At 45.4% G+C, this 13,882-nt stretch overlaps 1 protein-coding gene across 3 annotated transcripts in view; it reads right to left on the bottom strand.

Moving 5' to 3' along the window:
* Positions 1-13,601, bottom strand: part of LOC144610075 (wings apart-like protein homolog) — a 149,364-nt gene extending 135,763 nt beyond the window's left edge. For all 3 annotated transcript variants that reach the window (XM_078428601.1, XM_078428602.1, XM_078428603.1), the window contains exons 1-2: positions 13,482-13,601; positions 9,249-9,775 (exon numbers count right to left, since the gene is read on the bottom strand). In XM_078428601.1, the coding sequence (XP_078284727.1) occupies positions 9,249-9,753 (505 nt within the window). In that variant the 5' untranslated portion in view covers positions 9,754-9,775; positions 13,482-13,601. The remainder of the gene's footprint in view (positions 1-9,248; positions 9,776-13,481) is intronic.
* Positions 13,602-13,882: the final 281 nt, after the last annotated feature.

The raw sequence follows: 13,882 nt of genomic DNA, 5'->3' as shown, positions 1-13,882 counted from the left end.
TCATTCCACCGGGCTGCAAACTGCCCAGGCGAAATATGAGGTGCTGCTCCTCCAATTTCCGGCGGGCCTCACTATGGCACTGGAGGAGGCCCATGACAGAGAGGTCAGACTGGGAATGGGAGGGGGAGTTAAACTGCTGGGCCACCGGGAGATCAGTTGCGTTAATGCGGACCGAGCGCAGGTGTTCAGCGAAGCGATCGCCGAGCCTGCGCTTGGTTTCGCCGATATAGATCAGTTGACATCTAGAGCAGCGGATGCAATAGATGAGGTTGGAGGAGGTGCAGGTGAACCTCTGTCTCATCTGGAAAGAATGTTTGGGTCCTTTGATGGAGTTGAGGGGGGAGGTAAATGGACAGGTGTTGCATCTCGTGCGGTTGCAAGGGAAAGTGCCCGGGGTTAGGGTGGTTTGGGTAGGAAGGGACGAGTGGACCAGGGAGTTGCGGAGGGAACGGTCTCTGCGGAACGCAGAGAGGGGAGGGGATGGGAAGATATGGCCAGTGGTGGGGTCCTGTTGTAGGTGACGGAAATGTTGGTGGATGATATGTTGGATCCGCTGGCTGGTGGGGTGGAAGGTGAGAACGAGGGGGATCCTGTCCTTGTTGCGAGTGGGGGGATGGGGAGCAAGAGCGGAGCTGCGGGATGTAGAAGAGACCCTAGTGAGAGCCTCATCTATAATGGAGGAGGGGAAGCCCCGTTTTCTGAAAAACGAGGACATCTCGGAAGCCCTAGTCTGAAACACCTCATCCCGGGCGCAGATGCGGCGTAGACGGAGGAATTGGGAGTAGGGGATAGACTTTTTGCAGGGGACCGGGTGGGAAGAAGTGTAGTCCAGATAGCTGTGCGAGTCGGTGGGCTTGTAATAAATGTCCGTCACTAGTTTTTCTCCTGTGATGGAGATGGTGAGGTCCAGAAATGGGAGGGAGATGTCAGAGATAGTCCAGGTATATTTAAGGGAAGGAGTGTAAATGCTTAACCTTGCTTTTGGCATTTACTCTGGTACGGTAGTAATATTCAGAGCCTACTGCTCCAGTTAGGCTTAAATCCTCACCACCATTCTTGATTGGATGTGATGGAACTGCAGAGAATCTTTTTGGCATGGAATCAATTTGCTGCTTTTTTTTTTTTTTTTTGAAAAGCGTATGTACAGATAGAAATAAAAGACAAATTTGTTACAAAGTTCTTACATAGCTTCAATTTTTAAAGAGAGAAAATAAAAATAAAGAAGAATGAAAAAAAAAAAAAGAGTTATAACTATAAAAATTAAAGGGGGTAGATCCGGGAGACAATAACCACAGTTGTACATCCAACCCTAAACTCAAGTTTCAACTTTTAATTTAAAATTTTTATTTTAGTCCTGTGTCAAACCCATTTACTTTTCTAAAAATTCAATAAATGGAGACCATATTTTAAAAAATAAATCAGGTTTGTCAATTAAGGCAAATCTTATTTTTTCAAAAAAATGTAAGGTCTCTGTCATTTCCGTAATCCACATTTTAATTGTGGGGGTTATTGGTTTTTTCCAAAATTTAAGTATTAATTTTTTCGCAGTTATTAAACTGTAATCAAGAAAATGTACCTGACTTGTTGTAAAGTTTGTAATATGTTCTGATAATCCTAATATTATTAATTTTGGATCCACATCCAATTGCTTGTCGATAACTTTAGAAACTATTTTAAAAATATCCAACCAGAAATTTTGCATTTTTATGCAAGTTACGAAAATATGAGTTAAATTAGCTTCTTGAAATTGACATTTATCACAAATAGGAGAGATACTAGGAAAAATCCTATTTAATTTCGTCTTCGAATAATGTAGTCTATGTATTATTTTAAATTGTATTAAGGAATGTCTAGTATTTAATGAACATTGGTGTATATGTTGTAAACTTTCATCCTATATATCTTGCATTATGAGTTGGTTCAATTCGTCCTCCCATGCTCGTCTATATGATTCTGATGACGGAATGTCAGTATCTAGGAGAGTATTATAAATAAAGGATATTAATTTATTTTAATTATAATGTCGATTCAGGCATACATCAAGAGTTTCTGGACCTCTAAATTTATATTCTTGCATGTGTAATTTTACATAATCTCTAAGTTGTAAATATCTAAAATAATTATTAACATGTAATCCGTACTTCTGCTGTAAATCCCGAAAAGAAAGAAAAGTTCCCTTATGATAAAGATCTCCCACCATTTTAATTCCATAACTTTTCCATTGAGCAAATCCTCTATCTAAGACAGACGGTTTAAAAGAAGGGTTATTCGCAATAGGGAGGAAAGAGGATAATTTACTCAGTTTTAAAGTAAGTTTTAATTGTTTCCAGGTACGGATAACACTATGTATAATCGGATTACCTCCATATGTTTTTTTATTTAAATTTATTGGAGCTAAGAGGATCGCACCAATATCAAATGGTAAACAATCCTCTTTCTCCATCTTTAACCAATCCGGTTGTTGATCAGTGTCATCCAACCAGCAGGTTATATTTTTAATATTAACCGCCCAATAATAAAATAAGAAGTTAGGTAAGGTAATTCCTCCATTAGTTTTAGACTTACATAGATGTCTTTTATTTATTCTGAGTCTTGTAGTCCCAAATAAAATTAGTAATAATTGAATCGATTTTTTTAAAAAACTTTTTTTGGAAGATAGATCGGAATTGCTTGAAATAAGTATAGTAGCTGTGGAAGAAAGATCATCTTTATAGCATTACTACGACCAACTAATGATATAGGGAGTGTTTTCCAAAATTGGATATTTCTGTGTAATTTAGTAAGTAAAGGAAGAAAATTTAATTTAAATAAAGAAGTATATTTCCTAGTCACGTAAATTCCAAGATATTTAAACTTTTCATAGGCAATTTTAAAAGGAAATTGTTGAAGTATGGCCGGATTTTGCTCCATTATTGGCATAATTTCACTTTTGTACCAGTTAATTCTATAACCTGAAAATGAACCAAATTGAGTTATGAGATTTAATAAATTCGGAATGCTAATTTCAGGATTTGTAATGTATATTAATACATCATCCGCATATAAAGAAATTTTATTGGTTGTATGTTTAGTGTTATAACCGTGAATGTCTGGATTTGATCTAATACTCTCAGCAAGTGGTTCTATAACGAGGGCAAATAGAAGCGGAGATAGTGGGCATCCTTGTCTACAACCCCTAAATAAATGAAATTTGGATCAATTTGCTTTCTATCAGTAATGTTCAGCATGGTTACAGCTTCAGCAACAAATTAAAAAAACACTTGTCCCAAAACGAATCCCAACCAATGCAGAAGCACGGGTGAAGCAGTAGCAGTTGGGAGAGGGAACATTTCAGGCAAAGGACTTTCCTTTATGAGAAAACAAGTCAAGTACACAGAGAGGAATGGGTGGAGAGAACAGAGGGAGTAGTACACAGAGAGGAATGGGTGGAGAGAACAGAGGGAGTTTGCGCTAGGATGCAAACAACAACTTGAAAAACCTGTCAATTTCCCTCCACAGATACTCCCTGATCTGCAAAGTTCTTTCAGGTTAATTTTTGCCTGAGATTCCAGCATCTGCAGTCTCGTCTCCTACAACATTGGAATGGACACCTAAAATGAAAGTGTCAGCAGCTTTAAGTTCCTCGGTGTGCACATCACTGAGGACCTTTCCTGGACACTGCACATGGACACAATAACAAAGAAGGCCCACCAGCGGCTCATTTTCCTGAGAAGACTGAGGAAGTTTGGCATGAATGCCAGCATCCTCACAAACTTCTACAGATGCACCATCGAGAGCCTGCTGATGGGCTGCATTACAGTCTGGTATGGGAACTGTTCTGCACACAGCCACAAATCATTACAGAGAGTGATGCAGATGGCACAGCACATCACTGGCAACTGTCTCCCGGCCATTCAAGACATTTTCTACCGGCGGTGCCTGCGGAAGGCACGCAGCATCATCAAGGACCACAGCCACCCAGCACGCAGGCTGTTCTCCTTGTTACCGTCAGGCAGATGTACAGGAGTATGGCTGCGCGTACCACCAGACTTAAAAACAGTTTCTACCATCAGGCCCATCAGGCTTCTGAACTCATAAACATATTTCAAATCATATATGTTGATTATTTTTAATATTGTCTTTTTACCTATTTTTAATATTGTCTTTTTACCTTACTAATGTCATTTAAAAAAATCTTATTTATCCTTGGAATATTATTGCTGAGGTGACCCGTTGTCTTGACAAATACATTTCATTGTACCGTTGACCCTGTGCCAACCTACATATGACAAATAAAATGTATTATTATTATTATAAATGGTTCATTTCAAAATTAACCCTAAGGTCATCAACACACCTTCAGAGAAGAGGTGTGAATCACTCTTACAGACTGAAGCATTCGACAAACCAATCACCCAAATTGCATTTGGTTTCTCCAAAGTAACAGGAACACACAATGCAAATAATGGAAACAATAGAAGTGACTCATTGCTTCACCCGAAGGATTGCTTGGGTCCCTGGATGTTGGGAAGAGGCCCAACGTACATGGGAGAGTGCTGCATAAGCAGCAGGGGTTGGTAGAGATTAAAAAATGGACCAAGATGTCAGAATGAGAATAGGGAGGGGAAGATCTTTCAGGTGGTGAATCGTGTTGAAAGTGGCAAAAATTGTCGAGGATGATCCATTGAACACCGAGACTTGTGGGCTGAAATGCAATAGGAAGCCTACCTGTGTTTTAACAGGAGAGGGGCGAGCATAGATGTGTCGGAAACAGAGGAGACATGGTTGACTTCTCTATCAATTAGGACAGAGAAAGAGCCAGGGTTAGTTGAAGGAACATCTTAAAGGCACTGGTGTGAAAAGTCTCATCAGCAGCTACAACAGAGAAACAGGAAACATGAAATGGAGCCATGACATGATGGAGTTGAAATCCTCCCCGAGCTGGATACAACAAGAAATGGACATTAAATACAATCCAAGCTAAAAGAGCAGGGCTGAAGCAGGCAGCAAAAGCACATTTTCAATTTCTGCACTGCTGCAAAAACAGTGTCTCAGAAAAATATAGTTGAGGAGATGGCATGGGAATGAAGCAGGTACTGTTCCCTATAACCAATGAGGGAATAGGTATAGCGTTGGTCCCAAATTCTCTCCGACTTAAGAAAATGAGTGGAGCTGAAGGACAGTTTACTCAATGAAAGAGCACGTCTATCAAAGCAAAAGAAGGGAACTTGTCAGACTGGAGTGGATTAGACATATAAAATAGTTAATACATTCATGGTTTAGGTGAGCCAGTTGGAACCAGGGAATTGACAAAGGCATCAGGTGTAATTGATGCAAGGGAGGGAAAAAAAACCAAGAAAACAGAAGCAGGAGATCATGGATAATCTATATTGTCGTCAATTACTGTATGTGGATAGGATGTTTCCACTAGTGGCAGAGTCTAGGACTAGAAGTCATAGCCTCAGAATTAAAGGGTGTTTCTTTAGGAAAGAGATGAGGAGGAATTTCTTTAGTCAGAGGGTGGTGAACCTGTGGAATTCTTTGCCACAGAAGACTGTGGAGGCCTTAAAAATTGATATTTTTAAGGCATTAGTATGGGTGTCAGAGGTTATGGGTATAAGGCAGGAGAATGGAGTTAGATCAGCCATGATTGAATGGCAGTGGACTTGATGGGCCAAATGGCCTAATTCTGCTCCTATCACATGACCTATTCCACTTTTGTGCCGGTGCCCCACAGCTCTCCATTCCCTGATCTTTCTAAAATGTATCTACTGGCATCCTAAATACCTCCAGTGGTGTAGCCACCACAACTCCCTGGTGTAGAGAATTCCATAGATTCACCACCTTCCGTGAAAAGAGATTCTGAAGCACCCCTCTTATATGTCAGGTTCCCAATCTTGCAACCATGGGAAAGCAAGTGGATTAAGACAGCAAGGTTGGAATCAAGGTAGGAAGAAGTTTGGTGAAGTAAAGAAGTTTGCTGAAACAATGGGTCTGCCCAGATAGTCCTGCATGCAAAGGAGGTAGAAGCTGACTACACAAGGTGGGGGAACCACTGTGCAAAAGGCTGGGAAGGGTAGATTGCTCAAAGGAATAAGATCAATGATTGCATGGGAGACAAGGACCTGATGATCAATGACAGGAATAATGAGGAGACGTGTAAGAGCCAAGATAGACTCAATATGCTGGAGTAACTCCGCGGGTCAGGCAACATCTCTGGAGAAAATGAATAGGTGACGTTTTGGGTTGAGACCCTTCTTCAGAGCTAACAGTTTGGTAAATCAGGATCATTGTCCTAGTCAGCAGGCCTGGTGATGCCAGCACGAGGGTTCTGGTTGAATTGGGAGCTCGAGAAACAGAAGGTGGGCAGGCAAAGAAAGGGCATAAGGGTTAATGATTGTAGCTTCTCTTGGTTCCACTCGTGACCTATCTATCTACAGCTCACAGAAGCGGGGGTGAACAACTAGTTTGACGGCATGGACACAATGTGGACATGCTGACTTTCAGATTAGATTAGACAGGAATGCAATTCTGCTCTTGATGATGGTTCAATATTTCATAGGTGCTATGCAAAATGTATCCGTTCAAAAACTCCACCATTTTGCACGACAGTTACAACTAAGCAATGTGCAGAGGGTGCAGACTTCAATCTCCACTAACTCCCCCCCCCAATGGTCACTTCCACCAACAGAATCAGGGACAGATTCATTCACCTGCAAATGTAGGGCCACGAGGATAAGATTAAGCAAGTTTACCCCTTGTAATCTCACCAGTTGCTGATGCTAACCAAATTACTTATGTTTAATCGGATACCATGAAGCTTGATAGATCTGCAGGCAACGTTGAGGATCCCTAGATGCATCCTCCTTTGCTGTATATCACTGCATCACTATCTCCAGTGGGGCTCAAGTTGTCGACTTCCCCGTGGTGAGCCCTGTCAACTGACCTCAGTCAGGCGAACGACAACAAACAGAGACAGCAGAAGCAGCTTCATACCTTCTGCTGCCTCAAACGCAAGAAGAAGACTATCTCCAGTAAGCCCAACACACCAGTATGATAGGATATCCAAGTAGATGAGGAACGGTAATGAAAATGTCCAAAAAACTGGTTGCATGATATTAATCTATTACAGATGAGATGGTCAGATGGGCGGAGCAGTGGCAGATGGAATTTAATCCTGAAAAGTGCGAGGTGATGCACTTTGGCAGGAATAACTTGGAGAGGGAGTACACCATGAATGGAAGGACCCTAGGGAAGACAGGGGTACAGAGGGACCTTGGAGTACAGGTACACAAGTCCTTGAAGGCAGCAGGACAGGTGGACAGGGTGGTCAAAAAGGCATATGGGTTACTGGCCTTCATTAGCCAGGGCATCGAATATAAAAGTAGGGGGGTAATGATGGAATTGTACAGAACACTGGTGAGGCCACAGCTGGAGTATTGTGTACAGTTCTGGTCACCACATTATAGAAAGGATGTGATAGCTTTGGAGAGGGTGCAGAGGAGATTCACCAGGATGCTGCCAGGGATGAAGGGCCTCGGCTATGAGGAGAGACTGAGCAGACTGGGGTTGTTTTCCCTGGAGCAGAGAAGGCTGAGAGGGGACATGATCGAGGTGTACAAGATCATGAGGGGCATAGATAAGGTAGATGGCGGGGAACTTCTTCCACTGGTGGAAGGTTCAACAACGAGGGGACATAGATACAGGGTAAGGGGAGGGAGGTTTCGGGAGGATGTGAGAAATAACTTTTTCACCCAGAGGGTGGTTGGAGTCTGGAACTCACTGCCTGGGGTGGTGGTGGAGGCGGGAACACTCACAACGTTTAAGAGGCATTTGGATGGGCACTTGAAATGCTACAACATTCAGGGCTACGGTCCAAATGCGGGAAAATAGGATTAAAATTAGACTGTGTTTGGTAACGGGCGGCACGGACACGATGGGCCGAAGGGCCTCTTTCTGTGCTGTAGGACTCTGACTCTATCAGGTTGTTCTTCACATCTGTCGGACAGCACTCAATTTAGACACATTCTCAGGTGTTCGTGGGAGGATCAACTGAACTCAGCACATCTTTGGGTATCCGACACCTTCACCAGGTCATCCGTTCTGTCTCAGTTGCATTATTGATTTTTTAAGATGCAAGTAAAAGGCATTGGAAACATTGTTTAAGATTCAAGCGGACTGCTGTTGGACAGGTTGCACACATAGGCAAGGACAACATATTTCCAACCCTGAAGGAGGCTAGAGAACCAGATGAGGCTTTATGACAATCTGGGAGTTTCATGGTACCTATTACTGGAATAAAAATCTTGTAACAACTGACCATGTAAATTGTGCAGCTCTCTCGGTGAGATTTTATCTCTAGTCTTCTGATCACCTGCCCAGCCTTGCACCGACACGCATGGTGACCAGGAAGACGGTGGCCAAAGACTCGGGTAAGATCCAAACTCTCCCAGCTGCCCAGCACCAGCCACCCAGTGGGTCGTCTGACCGAGAGGGCCAATTCCAAGTCATGGTCTGTATCCAACTCCAGACCCTGGAGTACTCTGCTGAAGGACAGTGGTCAATGTTTAACACTACATTGCTGTGCTGATGAGCACAGTTCTATCACCCTGTAACACTGGGTGATGTAGCATTAAGCATCTCAATGCAGTTAATGCCAAAGAGATGGCCTCTAAGAATCTAACACAGTGTGGGAAATCATTGCCTTTTGAAATAGACAAACAGTTAAGATTTTGAAGAGATAATACCTAGTGTTTCGGTACAGATACAAGGACTGGAGCTTTACGTTTTAGGTCTACCTCTGAATAGCAAACATTGAGGATTCCAATGCTTTTACAAATGCAGTCATTTTCAGATAATCGGCAGCTCCCAATTATTGTTGTTTCCCTCGCACCCTTAATGTCAGTGCATGTTACGCCTACCTTTGTAGGAGACATGTTTCTTCTGTTACACAGAGGGACTTGCTGTGGCTTTGTGTACAAGCCCCAGGTCAAAGCTCACTCAACACCCACCCTCATCATTGCATGGTTCTGTAATCATAGCCCCAAGTCCGAATCACCGAGGCATCTATACCTCCCCAACTCACATTTCTCAATCCCTCCTCTCCCCAAACTTCTGAGTGACCACACCCAATGCCCGGCCCAACTGGTCACATTTCTCCACCCGCCAAACTGCAGAAAGGAGTCAGCACCCCACTGGTGACCTTTACCATTATTGGTACAGCCTGTTCGCAGAGGACTGGTCATTATTACAGAGAAACATGGACTCACCCAGCGAGTTCAACCTGTTGGCAGAGACTTGGGCTTCTTTGGTCTCTGAACACAAGGCAACACTTCGACCCAAACTGTTCTCCTGGACAGTATCAGCCAAGGATGCAAACCTGCTGCACACAAGGGCCTCGCCGCCGACAGGCCGACTCATTCTACTGTTCACCTCCAGCAGGGAGGTCACACCATCGCCATCGGACGGTCTTGGGGGCTCTGCGGACTGCGGCGCCTTGGCTGGAGCTGGATTCCGCGACGACACAGGGAGAGAATCATCATCGCTGTCAAACCCAAACGGGTCCTCGGTCAGCTGGTCTTCAATCTTCTGCCACTTGGGCGGGTCTATTGGCTCTGCCTTGACATTCGGTCTCTTCTGGGGCAGCTGAGCCTTAAAGGTGGTCTCTCCCCATTTCGTGCTTATCTTCGCACGCTTACCAGAGAACACCTCATCAAATTTCGAGTTACCAGTACTTCCCTTCTTGCTGTAGGTTTTCCCATATCTTGATGTCATGTTGGCACTTCTTTCATATTCCCTGTAAAAAGAACACAAAGTGGTAAAACATCGCTTCATCTCTGGCCTCAATGGCCAGATTTTTGTCACTTTTTCATGCCAATTTTAAGTGAAGGCGTCCATGTGATATTCATCCATTTCTACACAAAATGTTAATCCATAGTTCCTACACCAAATCATAACCAGTTCTATGCCAAGTAAAACATCTCACCTCCCGATATGCAGGCACAGAGACCTGTGATTTAACTCGCATCACACAAAATGGAAACAGGCCCTTTGGCCTAACTTGCCCATGCCTACATGCCCCATCTTTTCAAGTCCCACCTGCCTGCCTTTGTCCCTCTAAACCTATCCTATCCATGAACCTGTCCAAATGTTTCTTAAATGTTGTGATAGTACATGCCTCAACTATATCCTCCAGCAGCTTGTTCCATATGCCTCCCAGCCTTTAAAAACAAGTTGCCCCTTAAGTTCCTATTTAATCCCCACCAAACCTTAAAACCGTACTGTACAAGACATTGTACAAGACAACTAACGAGGTTCTGAAAGGTGGAAAATGCGGGAAGCAGCAGCCTTTCTATAATCCTATGCTCACACCACCACAAGACAAAGGCGCTGATTTGACTTCAGCCCAGTAGAAAATAGGTTTATAGTATAGAACCAAATCTAATTTGACCGAAACACCAAAATACTTGACTTTGCTGAAGATTCCATTTGGTGTATGAATTCTAATCTTTGCAGATGCCCAAGCTTGGCATCTTATAAATGCTACAAACTTTATAACTTTCAGTTACAAGGTCCAAAGTTTTAACAACAATCATCAGCACACATACTAAGTGAAGAAGATGGGCAATATTGGGTAGCAAGAATGCTCTGCAACTGCTTTTATGCACCAGTAAAGACTTCAAGAATCCAAATCCACAGCTCCTAACATACTTTCATACAACAGAAGCAACTTTGTGTTTAAAACTTTAATTTACAAGACCAAGTTGTTGAACTTTAGCTTGTTACTTAGCACCACTCACTCCAGCAGTCTCCCTCAACAGAAGACAAGGCATGATTCACGAACCAACCATCAACGTTGTCACAGAAACAGGCCCTTCATCCCATGCCGACTAAGATCGTCTTCTACACTCGTCCCACCTTCCTGCATTTGGCCCAAATGCATCTAAACCTTTCCTATCCACCTGTCCAAATTGATTCCCCTACTCTGGGTAAAAGACTGCATTCATCCAATCTATTGCCCTCATGATCCTGTATGCCTCTGTAAGAATATCTCTCAGCCTCCTGTGCTCCAAGGAATAAAGTCCTAGCCTAGGAATAAAATCTCTCTACAGCACGGCCCCTTAAGTTCTGTCAACAGCCTTGTAAATCCTCTCTGCAATTTCACAGCTGAACAGGTTTCCTATAGCAGGGTGACCCAAACCAATCGCAATACTCCAAGTACAGCCTTATCAACAGTTTGTTCAATTGCAATGCGACATCCCAACTTCTATTCTCAATACCCTGACTGATGTCGACCAATGTACCAAAAGTTTTCTGGACCCCTATCCACCTGTGACATCACTTTCAAGGAACTACGCACCTGCACTCCTAGGTATTTATTTCACAAAATGCTGGAGTAACTCAGCAGGTCAGGCAGCATCTCAGGAGAGAATGACCTGCTGAGTTACTCCAGCATTTTGTTTCAGGTCGAGACCCTTCTTCAGACCTGCACTCCTAGATCTCTCTTCTCTACAAAACTCTTCAGGCCGTTGCCATTCACTGCGAAGGACTTGCCCTGGTTATTCAGGCACCTTTGCCTCTTTATGCCATGCTGTTCAAGAGCGACCTTTAACAGGCTGGTGTTACAATGATTGCACATCTCTGGTACTTTTGTTATAGGACTGGAGTGTCCCTGATCAGTGGGTGGTAGGCAACGTGTGACTGTGACACTCTTAACACATAAACCATATTCCGGTGACAAGGGAATTTAATGCAGAGTAGTACTAATTTTAAGTATCCATCACTTAGCTGCATAACAGTTCCATAGCACAGTATAGCACCGAAACAGGCCCTTTAGCCCACAATACCTGCATCAAACGCGATGCCGACCAACTTTAATCTGTCTGCATATAATCGATGTGCCTATCCAAAAGTCCATTAAATGCCACAATTATATCTACCTCCACCACCGCCCCTGGCAACACATTCCAGGCACTCGCTACTCTGTAAGAAACTTGTCCCACACATCTCCTTAAAACTTTCCTCCTCTCACTCTTAGTATTTGATATTTCCACCCTGTGAAAAAGGTTCTGACTGTCTACCTGCCCAAGCTCTCTCTGCAACCTCAGCTGTCAGAAAAAACAATCCGTCTGCCCACCCTGTCCCTGTAGCTAATATACCGTAATCCAGGTATCATTCTACTAAACCTCTTCTGCGTCCATTTCAAAGCTTCCACATCATTTGTTATATGGTGCCCAGAACGGCACACAATACATCAAATACAGCCTAACCAAAGTTGTATAAAGCTGCATAATGACAACTTAACTGTTATACTCAATGTCCCCACCAATGAAGGCCAGCATACCATATGGCTTTACCACTCCATCTACTTGATAGTTGCCACTGTCAGGGAGTTTGGGATCTATCCAAAGGTCACACTGTATTAGATTCAAAACACACACCCACCTCCAAATCAACCTTCCACACACAACGCAAAACTGGAAACGTTCTAAGGGGGAAGGAATAATTGCCCCTGAACTAATTTGTGTATTAAATGTGAAATGGCGATTCAACATTAGTGCAAGTAAGAATTTCATCGTTCCATATGGGCCATATGACCCTTGATTAAACACTCTTGATTCTTGAGTATGGAGGGCGTCGTTGGTGGTGTGATATTTTGCAACCCAATCCAGTCTGAAGAAGGGTCACCCATTCCTTCTCTCCAAGATGCTGCCTGACCTGCTGAGTTACTCCAGCATTTTGTGAAACCCAATCAGCTCAGTCTCTTGTGTTAAATATTATCGTCTGGTTGTTGCTGAAAGCAAGTACTTCTCCACCCAGGGAGGGTGGATCCGGCGGAATATCGAACCAAAATCCATCCGGTTTAGACCACAAGTGGCGGTGGCAAACGCAGGGAACCTCGACCTCCTTTGGCAACTTTACCTGCTGCTGTTGGTCGTTGTGTTGTGTTGGCGTTGCCACCGCCCGTGAGCCCCGAGCTTTAAACGTCGGGCGCGACCCCCAGCAAGTTGAGCTGGTCAAGCGGGGTGCCTGGTGGGGCTGGGGAGCGGCGGGCGGCACAAACCGAGCACCCCAGCCCCGGCCGGGCCTCCTCCTCCTGCCGCTCCGGGAGAGAGGGAGGGTCCCGAGAGTCAGGACCGAGCCGAGCCGAGGGAGTCAACAAGCGGCAGAGACAGAGTGAGACCGGGGCCGATCACCGACTCACAGGGAGCTGCCACACCGGGCCGGGGCCGGGGCTGTGGCCGGGTCTCCCCTCCCCACCCCTCCCCTCCCCTCCCCTCCCCTCGCTCTCTCTGGGGCCGCTCCGGCGAGGGCCGAGATCACCCAGCCCTAATGCCGGGCCTCCCTCTCTCCCTCCATCCGCGGCACAGCAGCTGCTCCGAGAGTCGCGCCGGGCCAGGCCGGGCCGGGCCGGGCCTCCTGCTCCAGCCGCTCCGGGAGTGGGGCTGTCGGTGTCGCGGTCTCCCCTCCCCTCCCCTCCGTCCCCGCTGCCCCGCACTCACCGCCGTCCCCCGGCTCCGTGTGAAAGGCCGGCCCGAGGCCTCGATGTTCCGCTCGGGGCCTAACAGGAAAAACCACCTCACAGCGCCATTGCCTCACAGCGCCCGGTCACCTGAGCGCCCGCCCGCCCCGCGCTGCCGCCGCCAATCCCCGCCAACGCTCACCGCCCCCCGCTCCACCCCGCACTGACGCCCGCGCTCATTGGCCCCGCGCCCCGCGGCCTGCCGGGACTTGTAGGCCCTGAGCCCCGCGGCCTGCTGGGACTTGTAGTCCCATCCACATCCCGGCTGGACGGCCCGGGGTTTCCCGTCGCCAATGGGGAGAGGGTGAGTCACACTCCGTCACGCGCCCGGACTGCGGAGCCCGGCCGCGCCAAGGCTGCTGGGACTTGTAGGCAGAGCAC

The sequence above is a fragment of the Rhinoraja longicauda genome, chromosome 35 (assembly GCF_053455715.1).
Source record: "Rhinoraja longicauda isolate Sanriku21f chromosome 35, sRhiLon1.1, whole genome shotgun sequence".
Lineage (NCBI taxonomy): Eukaryota > Metazoa > Chordata > Chondrichthyes > Rajiformes > Arhynchobatidae > Rhinoraja > Rhinoraja longicauda.
Note: the sequence above shows the minus strand (reverse complement) of the source record. Positions and strands in the feature narration are given on the sequence as shown.